Below are 18,396 nucleotides of genomic sequence, written 5' to 3' on the forward strand. Positions count from 1 at the left end.
TCCTTAGTTTGAGAACCACTTGTTTAAATGGCCTGAAGGGGTTTCTGGAAAGCTGGTTTTTGTAGTTTTGGTGCCTGAAGTGTAACCTCTGGGTTTTCCGAAAGCATCTGATGTGATCGCTGTTAAAGAACAATCAAACACACTTCCTGATGCCAAGTGCTAACAAATAATATTTCTCAGTTATGTGTTGACTGAGTACACACACTGTATATTATGTTTTGTTCAATATTTAGCTATTGTAAAGGGGACATAACATGCTTTTTGTTATTTTCTGTCATGTCAGGATATCAGATGTCTATGTTAAACATGGTCAAAGGTCCAAAACTCAAAACTGAACATTTATAAAAATGGCTTCATTTGCAAAGTTACCTCTACTTCCTCCTCTTGATGACATCAGATTGTTTGCACATGGCCTTTCGTTTTGAAGACTACTGCTAATGTTGTTCAATGGGAAGTGAAATCCTACTACTACTGTTTCTGGAACCGCCGAAGGGCAGCTTCTGGAGGCTAACCAATCAGAGCAGAGTGGGTTCATCCGGAGGGGGTCCTTATGGAGACAGGAGCAAAATCGACCAGTTTCAGACAGAAGCTGAACTGATGGGCTGCATAAAAAGCCAGTATAAGATAAATAAGGAGTTTTTTTGAGCTATAAATCATGCAAAGATATTCCAATAGACCCAAAGAATATAAATATAGACTTGGAAATGTGCATGATAGGTCCCCTTTAAAACCCACCAGGAAAAAATCACCAATCAGCAGACGAATAACATCACCTGTCAGCTAACATATAGCAGATACTCAAGGCTTCCAGGGAACACACTAACAAGCAGCACACACCCTGCTGCTACATTCAGTTAGGTAACACACTTTCCCACATATTCACAAGGAAAACTAACAAACAAAAGCACAGAAATTCTAACCATGAACATAAAATATGGACATGCAGAAACACCATTCACATATCATTCACATATCCCAACCCTTTCACGTGGACTAAATTGCCCTGATGTCTATAAAAGCATCTTGTGGCACTTCTCCTCATTTACTACCATTTAATTACCTGACAGTCTATTTCTGTAGCAGATATAAAACCACTCAGTTGAACATTTGCACACATCCTTACACCAGTGCATATGCTGAATATTACATTATATTTACTTATGCCACAAAAATGAATGATTCCTTTGCATAATTGCTCCTTTATCAGTGAAAACCAGTATGCACACATATCACCACATGTCTCTCTAATCATCTGTTCACTTCAGAGTGTACGACCTCCCTCCTCCACACACCACACACATAAACACATACAAATACTGTATATACACGGCATTACGCACAAATGCATGTAATTTATCTGAGCATACATTAACTGGAGGGAGTAATATGTCAGGCTATAATGGTCTTTAATGAAAATGGTTACAGGGGATTAAAATACCTACTGTATAAAGACTACTTACTGTCATGTGATTTTTTCGAGTGCAAACCTCCATCTAGCTTTTGACAAGAGTCTAACTCTTTACATGTCCTCCCTATTATTTTAAAGAGCTATTGCTTCCACACTTCCAGACACTGGGGATTCACATCAGAGGTACTAACCAGTAATATAACAATTCCAGTCTTTGAACAACGTCCTTCTTCTTTACTTGAAAGAGTGAGCAAAATAATGACAGTCAAATACAATCCTATGCCCTCCTATAAAAACCAATGCATTATGGCTTGATTGCTTGCATATGCTGGGCTATTCTAAGGCAGTGTAGCTGCTGTGAACGAAGCCAAGAAAACAGGATTCCTATCTACACAATGCACCATCCACGGTCTGGCTCTCTACAAGAAAGCCATTTAATCTCCAGTAGTCTGCATGTGATCAATCTCCCAGCACAGTGTTACTGCAGCGCAGGCCATTCCTCATCATTTAGAGAGAGAGGTATTGACCAGGCCAGGACAACCTCCGTTGTGCATCTGTGCATGTTGTAAACCAACGGTAAAGGAAGAAAATTGACCAATGTATACAACACATCCTGTGTTTGTTTCTCAATTGTGTATGTATACATTTGTGTGCATGTATGCATGTTTATAAAGTAACATAAATGTGAATGTGTGTATGTCAGAGGGGCAAAAACACCAGGATAACAAATGTGTATATGTTTATACACATTCACGTGTCTTCCTGTGAGTTGGCTTGTTTCAGTATTGACGTGTTGTGGGCTAGTGCAGGTGGCCATATTAGCTACTTATCCTCAATACATCCTTATTTGGACAGTCCTGCTTAGTGGCTCACATCAAGAAAACAGGCACCAAGGACGAGTGCAGCATTGTTAGTTGATCTGTCAATAAACTATCACACTCTTTTCCTGCACTAGAAATGAGTGGGATGAATGTTCAATACAAGCACCTAGGAAGCCTCAGAGGTATGAAACAGGCATGACAAGTAGAGACAAGGTCTCACTATATCTTATTTGTGTATGTCATTTAGCCCGTCTGCTTGACAGAGGAAATGTATAGACAGGCACATTTCAGTTTGCAAGTGTCAGAGAAATTGCACCAGTATGATTTGTGAAATGAAAGGAGAGCGCCTTGACAAATAAATTAAATGACTGACTCACTGGATTTTGTGTTCCTGTCCCCACACTTATCGTGAGGTTATTCAGGCGTCAGCTTCATAGACTTCATCCCCCACACTGCCTTGGGGCCATGTCAGATTTACAGTTATCCATGACAGGCTCTTATCGGGGATTTGGAGCGGGACTTTGCAGAGTCATCTAGAATATTGGCTGTATCGTTTTTATCCCCGCTCAGAGAAACAGCAAGAGGCCAAGGTTGGGATATCACAAGTGAAACAAGGAGAAACATTCAGATGAATACAATCACACAGTGCACACACACACACACATACATCCCTGACATCTCCTGCTGGGATCATTGGGTAGCAATACCCTGTCATATCAGAGTATGTCGACAGCGAGCTGACTGCAGTGGCTTTTGGGACACTATGCTATATTAAACCAGCAGTCACAGCCACTGCTGGGCAAGTTACGTGACAAAATGTAATCATTTGCACATTACATATTTAACTTAAAAAGTAAACACTTAACTAATTACTCAACAGCAAAACTAATTAGTTACATTACCTATTTTTACTTGAGTTACTCAGCCCCTCTCTGTCAAAGGTGCCCTTTAAATAATTTAAAGCCTCCACACCCACATTTCACATCCATGTTTAACATGTGTAGAAAAAGAATAAAAGACAATGTGGTTTAACAAGCAGCCAGCTAGCTTAATGTTAGCCCAAGTGGCTGCGCTCTCACACCCTCCAACTCTGAACTCAACCAGCTGATTTATGAATGTAGCCTTACCAAAGTCTAACGTTAACAAGCCAGCTACGAAGAAACAACATGCAAACAAGACAACTTTGGAGTTCCCTGGAGACGAGCATTACTGGAATTAGTAACTGTAATGTAATTACTGAATTTCAAATTGTATCGTTACTAAAAAAGGTAATTACTTACATTACTGTAACATGTTACAAAGTAATGTGTTGCTGCCCAACACTGCTGACAGCTGGTAGAAAGAAATAATAATTTCTCTTTCAAGGTTCAATCCATAGTTGTTTTGAATATGTATACTTGAGATTTATTTACATGCATAACTGAAGCGTTTGTGTTGGAAAAACTGTATTTAGTGTTTTTCAACTGAAAAAAAAAAAATATATATATATATATGAATATGAATAATCCTGATGTAAACAAGCCTTAAGAAAACATTCATAAATTAGGTTTAGTTGTTGCCCAGTCTTAGTCCTTTCATTAAAAGATTTGTCAAGCAATTTGTTTAGACTTTTTGCTTTAATGTGGATTCAATAACCACATCAATCGCAGTTGAATCATCTCAAGAACTCCACATATTTACTATAAGATAGAGCTTCTACTGGATTAAGCTTAAGACATAGACACGCTCCCATTCTTGTATTTGAGCTGAGTGCAGAGTGTTGTTTTCCACTGCAGCATGTTCACTCATCCCTGCAGGCTGTGTTTAAAAGCCATTATTCCAGCTAACAGACCGGTCAGCAGGCCTTGGATGTGTTTAGTGATGTGTATTGTCTGGCTCTCTCATGACATTTGGAGTGCATAAATGTACAAGTGTTCATGCGGCGTTTTATTTTTTTGTCTTTGTATGGGACAGCAGAGCCAGAGAAGCTATGATGGCGCGGAGTCGCAGCTGTGAGCAATTCATAATCCAGGCTATTGTCTGTTTATGTCCTGGCAGCGAGTCCAGGGCAAAAGACAACACACACTGGGCCCTGTGGAAAATTTGCATGATGATACATAACACTCATCCTTTGACCAGGTGACGCTGATTGATGGTCATATAGTCAATGCGCCAGCACACTCGCTGCACATGGTGAACCATCGAGAAAACCTTCGGTGCCTAAAAGTGATTAGGAAACAATGTAGGAAATTACAATAAGCCTATTGCTGGTAAACTAGGGTATGTAAAACACCATAAGCATGGTTCAAATTTAATATAACTCTGAGGTGAGTTGTGGAGGATGTTGAATGTATATGGTATAACTCTATAGCTTGCAAGGTAGATAAACTATTCTGGCCCTGCCTACAATCACAGCATCATAGAGGAGGCTCATTTTGCCATTTTCTGATCTAGCTGAGCCTATATAGGCATGTATAGTGCCTTAATTCCTCCTCATAATTACTAGCTGGGAATTGAGATAAATAAGTTGAGTCCCAAGTCTCTAGGAACAGTGTTGGGCTGTCTACTGATTGTGACAAAGGGATCACAGTCAGGATAGCTGGTCACATGATGAGTTGGAGCCCTATAAGACCAGAGCAAAAGCATTGCAAAATAAAGACAATGGTTCCATTTTAGCCATTAGGTCAAATGAAAATGAATAAGTCAGAGTTGTATCAAAGTATTTTTTATGTCATTCATGTGTGCAGAGAGTCATCAGTAAGTCAGCTGGCTCATCTAAGGAAGGATACTAATGCATGCTCTACAGACCCAAAACTGCAGAATCCTGAAAAACTTTTTCAGTGAGCAACTTTCATTTAAATTTATGGAGCATCATTTTTTGATACAGCATCCAATTATCTTATTACATGCATGGTTAAGGCCAAAGTTTACAGCACTGCTCAAATATCCCTCTGCCTTTTACCTTTTTACCATCAGCCCAGAGCAGACAATCTTTAGTGTGGTCATGCACAAAAAGCCATATCGCTTCCTTGAGCATAAAGCCACAAAGGCAGAATTAAAGGCTATACTGAAATAGTATCAGTTCCGCAGTGCCTATTGAAGCCATATTGTTACGATAGATCACAGTCCAATGGGAATTCATGGTTCTCTGTATGTTTCGGGGGGTGAATGAGGTGTCATATTCCGATGCCTTGGATTGATGTTTGCTTTGATTGATAATGCTATGCTCATGTTTTTTTGCCACTAGATTTGGACAATGGATATTGGAAGGTTCCCCTTGCCATCAGTCTCCAAGAATGTCCTTCAAACCATACAGCTCATACCAACATACACTTCCTCTCAGGTTTTTCAGATCCATGTGGTCACTTTTCAGAGTGTGATGGATCAGGTCTTGCATATATGTTGTCTGTCTGGATTGTGTCATTGTGACTGATAACTGCACACAACATACTCAAGACAAACACAAAAAACAGTTTGAAATTGGACAGAGAGATATTGCTTTGGATGAGAGCAGGTGTTTTTGACAAGACCGAGGGGAATGTTGTCTGTCCAAGGCCTGAGTCTAAAGAGGAGACGTGGTTTATTCGGTTGACTGGCTACTGTTGCCATTTCATCCCCAAACTCCCACAGTGATCATTTTCTTGACTGATTTCGGCTGAAACTCAGATCCAGTCCAGTGGAAAGAGCAATGCCAACAGATGTTGGAGAGGGTCCACAGAGGACTATGTCTAATTTTTTGTTTTTGACTCCAGACTCCAGTGATGGGTTGCACCAACTCGTCTTTACTAAGTCTGGTCCTATCTGCTAAGTCGGTCTTTGTTTAGACCAGTCTTTAGACTGGACTTGACGTTGGTTGCACACACCAAACTAAGTCTAGTCTTAACTACGCCCGGTATTAGCGATGCGCGTCCATGTGAATGCCCACGCAACTATGGTTATTGCCTAGCGGCATGTGTTGCTAGGATACATTGTTAACATCTCCTGCTGTCTTGCTAATTTGTAGCTAATCATTTTCAATTTTTGGCAAAATCCTCCATTTAATAAAATCCGTAAACATATGAATTAGATATACCAACCATCAACTTTGACACAATTAGGAAAAAACAAAATATAATAAATTATTTTTCATAGCAACTAAGCAAACGGTAATGCTAATGATGCTAGCCAACATTTACCAGGTAGAGTGCCACTGCAATGCCAACAGCACTGCAGAATATAGCTGGCAGAGTGATGAAGTTGTGTCGCTATGTGAGGAATTCTAAAGGGAAACATAAAGCAGCCGTGTATGACACATAAAATACCTGCACCCAGCAATTTCATTACATTTGCTCCTCGGTTTGGCACATCCCATCTACTCAGAATTAGAATCACAATCAGCTTTATTGGCCAAGTATGTTTACGCATACAAGGAATTTGACCCCAGTTTTTAGTGGCTCTCAATGTGCTTACACACAACAATCTTCAGAAAGATACACAAGGACAGCAAGCCACACAAAGATAGTTAAACATAACGTATCATAAGCAAGTGGGTGAAAAATACATACATACATATAGAAATGACAAACGGACAACAACATACAACGTCTATACAAATAGAACCATTTTTGTAAATTGTAAACAGGATACAAAAGTGCAAAAGTGTGTAAGAGAATGTGTCCCTGACACCTTCTTCCGTCTGACTCATCAGATGTTTCCTATGGGTGTCAGTTGACATGCACACGCCATGATGCAGCCTTCTCAGCACACTCTTCACAAGGCCACTGGAAAGTTGCACTTATACTTGGTATTCTTTGATAAACTTTATGTCCACAGAAAGACTCTGGGCGAGATTTACTGAGAAAATGCTATTCATTAAATTAAAGTTTTATGAACAGCTTTTTTGCTTTTGCTTTTCAAATATTCTTTTTTGTTTGAGAGCAGCCATGAAAGTAAAAATCATTCAACTGACTCATAAATCTAATCAAGAAGAAGTCACTGTCAAATGTGCTTGACAATTTTACTTGATAAAAGACTACCTGACTGATCAACATGGTTATAGATTAGTTTTTCTGTTGATCTAACTGATTTATCCTTTCAGCACTACTTGTTACAGACACGTTGTCTGCCAGAGTTCTTCCTGATGCCCCCGTCTCTTGCACTAAGCAATGTCTTACACTGCATTGTGTTGTGTAGACCAGCGGGTTTTGTGTTTGGTCAGAAAGTTCTTCCCCATTTTTAACATTCTTCAGCGTAGCTTACAGCCTGCTGAAAACTGGTAATTGGGTTTGCGAGGAGGCTGAGACCTCAGTTAGAGAGTCCCTGTCTTGTCTCATTAAAGTCTGGGACTTTATGGGCTGATCTCCAGCAGAGAGGCTGGAATGGGCTTGCTCAGGTCTGACTGGGCCGGATCGGACCAAGACGGAGACAACTGGAGTCTGATGGATGGATCCTGACAGCCTGTGTCTGTCAGAGACCTCTACAGAGTCCCTGAGTGACTCTCACGCAGTGTCAGCAAGGCCTTGGTCAATTTACTGCACAATCACACCGAGGAGAGAAAACATATTGGTCCTCATGCAAGAACCACTCATATGAACAAATTTATTCTTAAGTGGCACATACGAGTGATTACAGAGAATTTATAGCATTCACCAATTTGAGTCATGAACAGATGGTCTCTGACTTTCTTCACAAGAGCAAAAACCTTTGTTTTACTTAAGAATAATCTGAAAGAATTTAAATGTGATACTGAAAAGAATTTGAATAAAATATAAAACGAACTTAATACAAAATTAATATTCTGCTCACCATATTATCGTCGTCATGGCTGCCAATTTACTGAGAGGTTTTTTTGATTTTATGCTTTTTATAGGCATATTTCAGTATGGCAATTTATACATTTCAGTCTCTTTCAACTGACAGTGTAAAGTAACCTGCAGTAGGCTATAATATTCTCTCATCTATACATCACTGTCACATCCCTTGACCACCTCTCATCTAAGTCACGGACCACTTTGCTTTAGAGAGACATTTTTTAATATCTAACTTCATGTAAAATCATTCCCTCTTTATTTCTGTCACAGTACAGCGCTGCTCTTAGGACACGTCGTTGACAGCTGTATTAATATTTTCTAATTGTTTCGGGTCCTATGATACCACCACTGACACCAATAGCAACAGCAAGACTTGAAACAGGTGGCATTCATCAGGCTGAAACGAGCGGGGACAAGTTTGTCTGACTTGGAACACTTGTACACTTTAGGAAAAGAATAAATAAATGTTCTTGCATGAGGCTCATTCAGTTTTTGGATGAAAAACATACAACCTGTGTGTTAACAGATGCACGCATCCACAGATGTGTGCACACAGAATAAAAATCACAAACCAACAACAACAATCTACTCCGACTGATATCCAATTCTGCAGAGCCTGAGTGGCCATTAAAACCATGAGCAGTGCTAAGAGTGGAGAGAAGAATGAAGGAACAGGAGACACATGCAGCCTCCACACCTTTGGGAAACTCATTAGTTTGGGTAATACAGGCCCAAGCAGACTCCACATTGAATAATTATAGGATTTCAGGATGCTACAAACTCTGGAAATGCTAGCCGGACATTGGTAAGGAAAATCAATTAAATAGAAGCTTCATCCAGTGTCTCTTGAGGGCTAATCAAGTCTTCATAGCCCATCCCTCACCCATAAGTATTCAAGGTTGTGGAGTGAAATTCCCAACTAATCCTGCAGAAACAATGGAGTATTCCCATCTGATACTGAATGCTCCACAAACACTGTGTTAGAACAATATTCCAAACAATGATCTCTTTCTACATCCTTAAGCTTTCTTTCCCCTTATCAGTTTTTTTTATTTGGACAATACCAACAACTACCTATAAATGACATTGACCTAGGTGCATTTAAAAAGCCAGAGGTGGTCACTTGAAGTTAATTTAATAGCGGTCATGAAAGTCCAGCTGCTCTATCTTTTTCATCTCCAGCACATGAAGACAAATGTCCCGAACCTTTGAACCAGAAAACAATCACCCACCAGGGGCTTTATCAGCCAATTAATCTCCTTTACCACTACATTTCATCTTTAACACAGTCACCTAACCTTCATCCAGCTCAATATGTCTGAGACTAGTACTGGAGAGAATAACAGAGTGTTGCAGAAAAAAATATTTGACATGTGTTACAGCCATGTCATTTATAAAAATTAAAAAATAGGATACTGAAATCACAACACCTGCCACGTACACATTGACAAAATGCTGTAGTGATTTCTTGTACATTTAGAGGAACAGCTGTCAAAGGCAGCCTCTTACTCAAGGTATGCAAATGCCAAATCGAGCTTCCATGCAATGCAAACAAATTAATTGAGATGAGTATCTCAGGCTGCCACCACTGGCTCACTTTTTTCCACAACACTCACAAAAAAATAAGCTATGCAGAGAAAGCCGCATAAATATGTGTTTAACTTCTTAATACTACTGTATACTGAACACTATAGGTATGTGCATGTACTTATCCCTGTGTGTGCGTGTGTGTGCGTGTGTGTGTGTGTGTGTGTCCATGTCCCAGATTACAAGTTTAATGTGAGCTTGTCTGATTTTGCACATGTCTCCATTTATAATCTTTCAGGCAGCCTGAGAAGCCTTTCAAAGTGCCATTAAATAGCCAAACTACGCAGTGACACTCCATCACCTTTGACCCCTTAGTTGGGGGGTAATATTGACTTTTCTGCTATCAATATTTGACCAAAGGACCCAGAGGACCCACTTGATTGATCTGAAGCACTGTCTTGGCTTAGATTTATATGGAAATCCTCCACGAACCAAAGCATACAACCACACAGGTACTTGTGTGTGTGTAGGCACATGAGTTAAGAACGCACACACACATGCACAAAAGAAACCTGCAGTATACTAATATAACTCTGATAATAATGACAATATATATATATACAGTAATTAATACAGACAACACAATCGTTAAACAGAGATAAAATTAGATTACATTAAATTAGTCTGTCATTGTGTTATTGCATTGTATAACCATAGCAGGAAAGTTATTATGACACTTAGATGACACAAGCCATCATATCCTGTAACTTAGCTGGATAATAATTATGCAATAGATTTTCAGACTGCAACGTTTCTGAATTATCAATATTTTATTGATCCTGTTAAAACAAGGCTGATTTTCTAGCCAATTACAGATATGATTATTGTCTTAAACAATTAGTGCATAATGTCCACACAATCATTACAAGTTGAAAATAACCTAACCAAATCTACTCTTATTAGTCTTTTATTACGGCAGGAGGTTGGTAATTAGCGCACAGTGGACAGAGAGTTTAGGAATATATTGTTCTTGGCTAGGTAGGTGTACTGTATGGGTAAGCATGTCTGTATTCTGTGTCACATCTACTTAGCACATTATTTATTTATAAGTTGCCCTTCTGCTCTTTGTGTCAGTGTCTGTCTGGTGATTGTTCTTCCTTCAGTATAAAACCTTTAGCAAAGGGTCAGTCCTTAAACCCTCAGACATGCTCACTCATGTCTGCAATACACACAGGAAGACATAAAACCCAGTGTGTGAAGAGCAAACACACACACACACACACACACACACACACGCACATGCACAAGCCATTTCTGATTGCTTAAGATGAAGATTCTGCCAAGTGATTTTTTCACCAAATCCAGTATGTTAAATTAGTATGTGAATATTACTGCAATATAATAGATCTACTTTTTTCTGTGATGGGAGATTGTCTTCACAGTGTTTTAACTGACTACCTGAATACTTATATGTATTCATGTCATGAAAAGTTTCTGCCTTCAATTTTTTTGCTCTCCATTTTCTCTTTTGACCTTTGCATTTGTTCACAATTGATGCTCAATTTGCTGGCATTTAGGGCCAAAATGAGTTTCACATTAACCCTTAGCGACCCAGTCACTGAGGAATAGGATCATTTGGTAGCTGTCACTCTCTCTAGACTGAGGTAGGTCAAGCTAATTTTAAGAAGTACAGTGTATATCTTTTCATTAATTCACATGCTCTTAATCTAATACACAGGCAAAAAAAGCTATAGTTATATCTAAACTGCTCCCATTTTTCTGTGTGAGTCATTCTTACATAGAAGTGGCGAGGGCAAAACCCCATTCAATTACCTGCCAATTCTCTTTTTGAAGAATATGTTTAAAGGATATGGCTGGTAATCTTCTATATTTTTCATATTGTCAACAAATCTAACAGTGATCACGTTTTCAGTCTTTGGAGAGTAGTTCTGTGTAAGGCAGAGAGCTTTGCTTGCTTGGTGTGCTACATTTCACAACCTCTTAACTTTGTACTACATTGCACATTGTAAAGAACTTTAAAGTCAAGAGATTTGATATGTAGCACAACAAGCTAGCAAAGCTCTGTAAACAGAACCGTGTTCCAGCATATGCACAGTGATGTCTGTCTGCTACGGAACTGCTCTCCGGAGACTAAAAACATGATTACTGTTATTAGTCTTTGGAGCCATTTCTAGCATGACCGAACTAACATGACTGCAATCTTCGGGGAGAAGGAACATGTCACCCAAGCAGCAGCAGGCTCATTGACATGTTTTTGTACAACAATAGCGGTCTATGGCACAGAGGAATAAAATATATCAGGCTTTGGATACACACAATACTTCTAAGTTGGATCAATTCATTGTTGGTTTGGCTCTGCACATGAGATTTGTTGACAGTCAGAAAAAATATAGAAAATTGCCAGCCTTATCCTTTAAAGCGTGTAACACACACACTAGTGAGACACCAGTGTTTTCCACAAGCACTTGAAGCCTGATGAATCACACTGTTTAGTGAGCCATGAGGAACAATATCAACAATTAACAGTAATTAAGATTTTCATGATTTTCTGGGTAGCTAAATACATATCTACAGTGAAAATCACTCTTTCAAATTTTAGACAATTTCTATCAGGCAGGAGTTCACGAAACAGCGGCACACAAGTATTAAATTACACAGGTAAAAATACCCAGAAGCCACCAAATTACATCAATGATGGCTTCAGCCATTGATGGTTGGTGGTTACCATAAAATGAAGAGACAACACTGGAACACACTCACACACACTGAGTCACTGAAACATATTAACACACAGGAGGTGGATGCATACACAAACCACACAAAAGGAAGGCTGACAAAGAGTGTTAAATACCTGAGCCTCTCTTAGAGACCACCTTTAGACTCTTGGACAGCGTGACGTACAGCAGGATCACCAGAGGGCTGGGAGGTCTCATCTTCCCCCCGTCCTCACAGCCTGAAGGAGAAGAGAAAAAGAAGGAGAGGACAGATAGGAGAAAGAAAAACAGAACAATCGGTCACTGCTTGTACATGAGTTCAAGTACCTCTTTGTCACTACTGGCAAGAGTAAGTGTCAGTGTGAAGGAATGTTTTGCAATAGCCCAAACACTACAACAAGCGCACACACTTTAGTACAAAGATCTGCACGCCAACACACAGGAACACACTTAGACACTCATACCATCATACTACCTTCCTCATTCCCCTGGGGGGTCTTTCTTGTAATGATTTTCTCTCATGATTGCAATTGAGACAGGTTATCACAGCAGGGATATATTTCATGAGAAACCATTCCCTGAGTTGCTGACGAATCAATAAAGAAATAATTACACGTGTAAGAAACACCACTTTTAATCGCCAGCTTCATTAAAAAATAGGGGAAACCTTAAAGGGAATTTCAAATTATCACCTTGTGACTCGCACAAAAGCAGCAAATATTCCACCCATATCCCTTATCGACTCGTATATCATATTAATTGATGGAGGTGACTCACTCTCTACTCCTCATTTTCTCTGAGTAAATGACATAATCTAACATGAAGTAATTACCCTCTAATAGCCAGCTCCTGAAATAGAGCCGGTGTTACTGTATAAATTTGATGTTAAATGAATGAAAAAAAAACACTCATCAAAGAAACTATTTGTTAGCTTACAGTGCTGGCTGATAGTATGTTTTAAAATCAGCTGTCATCTGATGCAATTTGTGAAATTAAATGTGAAACTAAGAAATGTTAAAATTATTAGTTGGGAAGAGACCTATTGCCTTGTTTCACCTAAAGCACAAACAGCAACAATGGGGCAAAAGGGGACAGAGGTGATGCAATCAAAGCTTTCACTCTGCTAAAGCTGCCTGTCTGGGTGGTTGTATGTGTGAGAAGTAGTAGACGACCAAACAAAAGCAAAAGGTGATAGAAGAAGAGGAGCACATTCACCAATAGCCAAATCCATGTTTCTGTCACTCTAATTATATAGGAAAAGGGGAACGAAACACGCAGCAAATTAACCCAATGAACCAGAAAGGCGAAGACAGGACTCTGGCATTTGGAGACAGAAATTGAGAGCCAGAGCACAGGAGGGACCCTGGAGTCTGCAGCACGTCACGTGCATTCCAGATTAGCATAGCTAATGAAAGGAGCCTCTCTCAGTGTGTGTTTACACAACACTCGCGAGGCCCGCTCTGAAAAGAAGCCTTTCTCTCCTCCTCGATCACTTTCTACTAGGAAACAACGTTCAGTCGATGAACACCGCTCTGCCAATAACATTCTGGCAAATGCCACAGCTGAAGGATTGGTGCTTCTTTGTTCGACTAAAAGGCCTTTAAAAACACTTGCCGATTAGTGGTTCGGATTTAAATGTGTTTTCAGCTGCAGCTGTAACCTCGCAGTCAGTTTAGGGCTATGTGCACGCAAATCACAAACCAGAAACTGTCTCAGAGGTCCAAATCCTTCAGAGGTCAGTACAGGTTTTTGTAGTCCTCAATCTTAAGGATCATATCCCACTTTAAACATAACACATCCTACAACTATTGCTGCAATCCTGTCCCAGAAATGTAACAAGTCAAACATAATGGAGGGACTTGCTGATACAGAACACACAATGACAGTAAAATATCGAAAAACATCGGACCATGTGCACATGCACAAGCAGAGGAGAGAGAAACAAAGAGACACAGTACCGCCATTGTGCATTGTGGCAGTATGATATTCAGTTTACACTAGAAACTAAATATAAAAACACAACAGGATAACCTGATTATCTGTGCTCTGTATGAATCCTTAATCCCAGCACAGCCCTCCTACCAGCTTGCGGTCTTTCTCTCACTGCAAGATAGCAATGTGCTCATTGATTGCCTACATGTCAAAATTGTTCATTGTAACACAGGACTTAACCTAACATAGTCCCCTGCCGATGGGGACAGCCAATTTGAGTGTGTTGCAGTGCACTTTTTGTTTGTCGCAAATGGTGATTTTGTTAATCAAATGGCGATATTATATGAACTAATCACATTACTTATATCAAAATCATTTCATTTGGGGGTTTCTGGTAGACCAGCAGTTAAGACGCATACTATTTTTGGGACCTTTGTTGCATGTCTCCCTGTATTTCCTATATATGGCCACACTACAAGATGTCCAAAATAAAGGCAAAATGACAAAAAAAAAAGATAATTTAATTTCAAGTTGCTGATACAACTTGATTTACTTAACACAACAGAATGATTGGCAGGCTGTGCTTCTGTAGCTGCAGGATGGAGAGCTGCATCCCGTCACAGCCTGATTCAATAGAACAATGTCAGCGACACTCCTCTGTGTCCCAATCATGTCACGCCTTCACAAGCCCAGTGGCTCTTGGGTCCTGCCAGCCATGACATCACCGGCCTGCCATCCTCACACACAGAGGGGACATTGTGTGCCTCGCGAGACCCCACAACCACCCAACACACCTCGTCTCCCTTCACTTCTCCTCCCTCTCCATTCCCTGCGTTAAAGTTGTAACTGCTACACAAAAGCACTCAAAAGAGGAACTTTCTCAGAGTTAAAACTTGAATGGTCCTTCAGTGTACTCTCCAGAAGAGACTGCTTGTTGATGGACAGAGAATGGGAGAAAGCCTTCAATGCACATGGATTCAAACATCAGTCTGTAAAGCAGTCGTTTCAACTGCCTCTCCTCAGTTCCTGTAAAAGATGGAGAAATTCAGAATACTGACTCAGTAAGTGGAGAATCAAGCTGTTTCTTTTTACACAACATAACTCCACTATTGAAGGTTCTCTCATCGTTTTGTCATGGTTGGAGGGAGTATACACTGTGTTTAAATAATATAACACCTAATATATCACCTTTAAGGTTAATTTCCCGACAAAGCCAGGTAACTTCACAACCCAAAAGGGTTGAGGGTGAGTTTATTTCAACCACAAGACACATTTCTTTCAGTGTAATTGACTCACAACGCTTATCTGGCCTTGTCTGAGGGTACATGAATACAAATGTTTCCAGGGCAACATGGGAAAAAAACACAATGATGCTGAGCTGAAATCATCAAAACTATCTCCCAAAACCATCTGGAAGCAAAATCAAACACTTGCATAAATGATAAAAAAAAAGTGTTGGTGAGGATAAAACATTTTTAAAAGTACTGTACAAATTGATAGAAGAGATTTCCACACACTTCAATCTATGCAGTGTTTCACTTTATTTTGAGCTTTCGGTCTATCAGACCTTCATCGGAGCAGGTTGTTTTTACCTGCCTGTCCAGGTAAAAACAACCAATCCCATTCTAATCACTGGCAATATGCAATACACCTGTATGCACCCTGGTGGTAGAAGCTCCACCTCTTGGGAATTGTAGTTTTTTGTACTGAATGGAGTAGTGTGAGTCATAGAAATGGAAGCCATACTTGTTAAAGAATACAAAAAAGGGGTGGAACACAGTGAATATGGACAATATAGAAAAAGCAAATACAATCAGGAGGCACCTTAATGTAGTACCATATATATGTAGTATTTCCTCACATGGAGCTTTGAGAGGAATCAGACTTAAGCCATCATAAATCAGAGATCCCCAGACATATAAGAAAATAAGCATCTCAAACACAAATAGAACAAAGACCTATGAAGGGGTATCAGGTGAGGGCCATCATGAACCATAGACCCAAAATTCTGCACTAAAAATGAAGAAAAGAAACATCTTGGATTACAACAACATTCAAAATCCTTGTTGAGTGCATCTAAAGCGTCAATCCAATAGAGTTCCCTTTGGCATATCTTTCTTTCCATATCTCCCCCTCTTGCCAATTCAATGTGTTCAATGCCCTCGAATCATAGAGAGGAGACAGGGTGTGAAAATTCATTGAGATGACAGGCAACAGGATAGTTCACTTTGTTATGTCTGATTCAGCTCTTGTGCTCACTAATCCTTTGTTTTAGCATGTGTGTAGTTTTACCTATATAAATCTTATCACATGGGCATTTTCATAGATAAATAACATTTTCTGTGCTGCATGTGAAAAAACCCTTAACAGGAAAACTTGATCTTGGATGTCTAAAAACAGGAGTTTGCCATGTGTTTTGGCACTGGGCACAATTGCACATGGATAATTCCCATCTTTTAGAGCTTGTTGTGTAAGTTAGAACCTCTTTTATAGACAAAGAGGGGAGGATCCTTAAAATGCTGGACTAATACTGGGTCAGAGGCCAAAAAAGGCCAGTGTTTTAGAATGGTGCTCTTGAGGAAATGAGTCTAAGGGTATACATGGTGTTGCAGGATGCAGGATTTAGAAAATGCAAATTGGTAGGCCTCGTCAATACACTGTAAAGAGTAGCCTCTGTCCAAAAAGGATTGCAGCAGCTTTATCAATGAATTCCTCATTAGTTTGACATATGCATCTGAGCCTATAGAACTGACTCTTGGGTAAACCATATTTCAAAGCTCTGGGATGAGCACTGCCGGCTAGGAGGAATGTATTCCTATCCCTTTCTTTTTGATATAAGGTAGTAATGAGGCGGCCATTGCATAATTCAACCCACATATCCAGGAAAGACACACATTTGTGATCATATTCAAATGAGAGCTTAAGATCAGGATTCATACTACTGAGGAGATTAACAAAATCATTCAACTCATTTCTAGTCCCTTGGAAAAATGCAAAAGACATCATCTAGATATCTGAACCATTTGAGGATTTTGTGAAGGAAGGGGTTTCTGTTAGTGTTAAAAACATAACTGTTCAAAAAAACACACATATAAATTTGTTATAGAGATTGAGATATTAGTGTAGAGGCTTTCCACATCTAAGGTGGCCAGAATGATATCATGAGGTAAATCTTTTAATGTTGATATCTTACTGTTTAAATCAGTAGAGTCCTTAATAAATGATGGAAGATTCTGAACATATGGTTTAAGAAAATGATCAACATAATTAGATAATGGCTCTAGTGAGGAATCATTAATTGCTACCATAGGTCGGCTTTTGGGTTTAACCGAGTTTTTATGGATTTTAAGCTTCATACAGAATACAGGAGTTACAGGATGTTTCCAATTCAGAAAATCATGTTCATTCTTTGAGCCCCAATTCAGATCAAGAGCTCGACCTGTGACATCTGAGATCTTTCTTGGGAATCAAGAGTGGGTTAGTCTTCAGTTTTCTGTAAAAATTTTCATCAGTTAATTGCCAGTAGGCCTCTTCTTTGTAGTCTGACATGTTCTGAATGACTGTAGCGACCTTGTCTGCAGGCTTAATAATAGTCTAAGGGTCTTTGGAAAATTCTTGTATAGCCAAATATTCATCTTGACTGAGATTAGAGAGAGAATGAAGGGGTTTGTCTTTAAATAAGTCAAGGGTTTCTTGTTCAACTATTCTGCAAAAAAATTTGGACAGAGGGATTTGAGGTGTAGGGCATGAATGTGATTTTAAGTTTAAATAGAGGTTTAACAGAGACCTTTGTATATCAGAGTTGCCAAACATATGTTTGAGTTTAATCTTTCAAAAGAAATGGAATAAATCCATCTTCACCTTGTAAGAGTTTGCCTTGCATGTGAGGACAAAGCTCAGGCCTTTAGTGAGAGCAGAACGTTGATGGGGAGTGAGTACCTTATCGGAAAGGTTAAGCACAGGATTCTGGCTTGCTGGCGGGTGAAGGGCTTTTTCCTGGGATCTGGGTTTTTTCTTACCCTCCTTGTTTTCTTCCATGCCACTGGCTGTTTTTTGGATGGTGATTTCTACCTGCTGGGTGCTGGTAGCAGCTCCTGTTACAATCAGAGTCACTAGGGAAATCACAGTCTGCCGTGGTGGTACTTGACTGGTTAGTCTGGTGGCTTGTGGTGGATGGATGTTGAGGGTCTTCTTCTTGGACTCAC

General features: G+C 39.6%; 1 protein-coding gene across 8 annotated transcripts in view; it reads right to left on the reverse strand.

The window, feature by feature from the left end:
• Nucleotides 1-18,396, reverse strand: part of il1rapl1a (interleukin 1 receptor accessory protein-like 1a) — a 277,030-nt gene that overhangs the window by 124,830 nt on the left and 133,804 nt on the right. For all 8 annotated transcript variants that reach the window (XM_042427081.1, XM_042427080.1, XM_042427076.1 and 5 more), the window contains one exon: nt 12,397-12,498. In XM_042427081.1, the coding sequence (XP_042283015.1) occupies nt 12,397-12,498 (102 nt within the window). The remainder of the gene's footprint in view (nt 1-12,396; nt 12,499-18,396) is intronic.

The sequence above is a fragment of the Thunnus maccoyii genome, chromosome 11 (genome assembly GCF_910596095.1).
Source record: "Thunnus maccoyii chromosome 11, fThuMac1.1, whole genome shotgun sequence".
Classification (NCBI taxonomy): Eukaryota; Metazoa; Chordata; class Actinopteri; order Scombriformes; family Scombridae; genus Thunnus; species Thunnus maccoyii.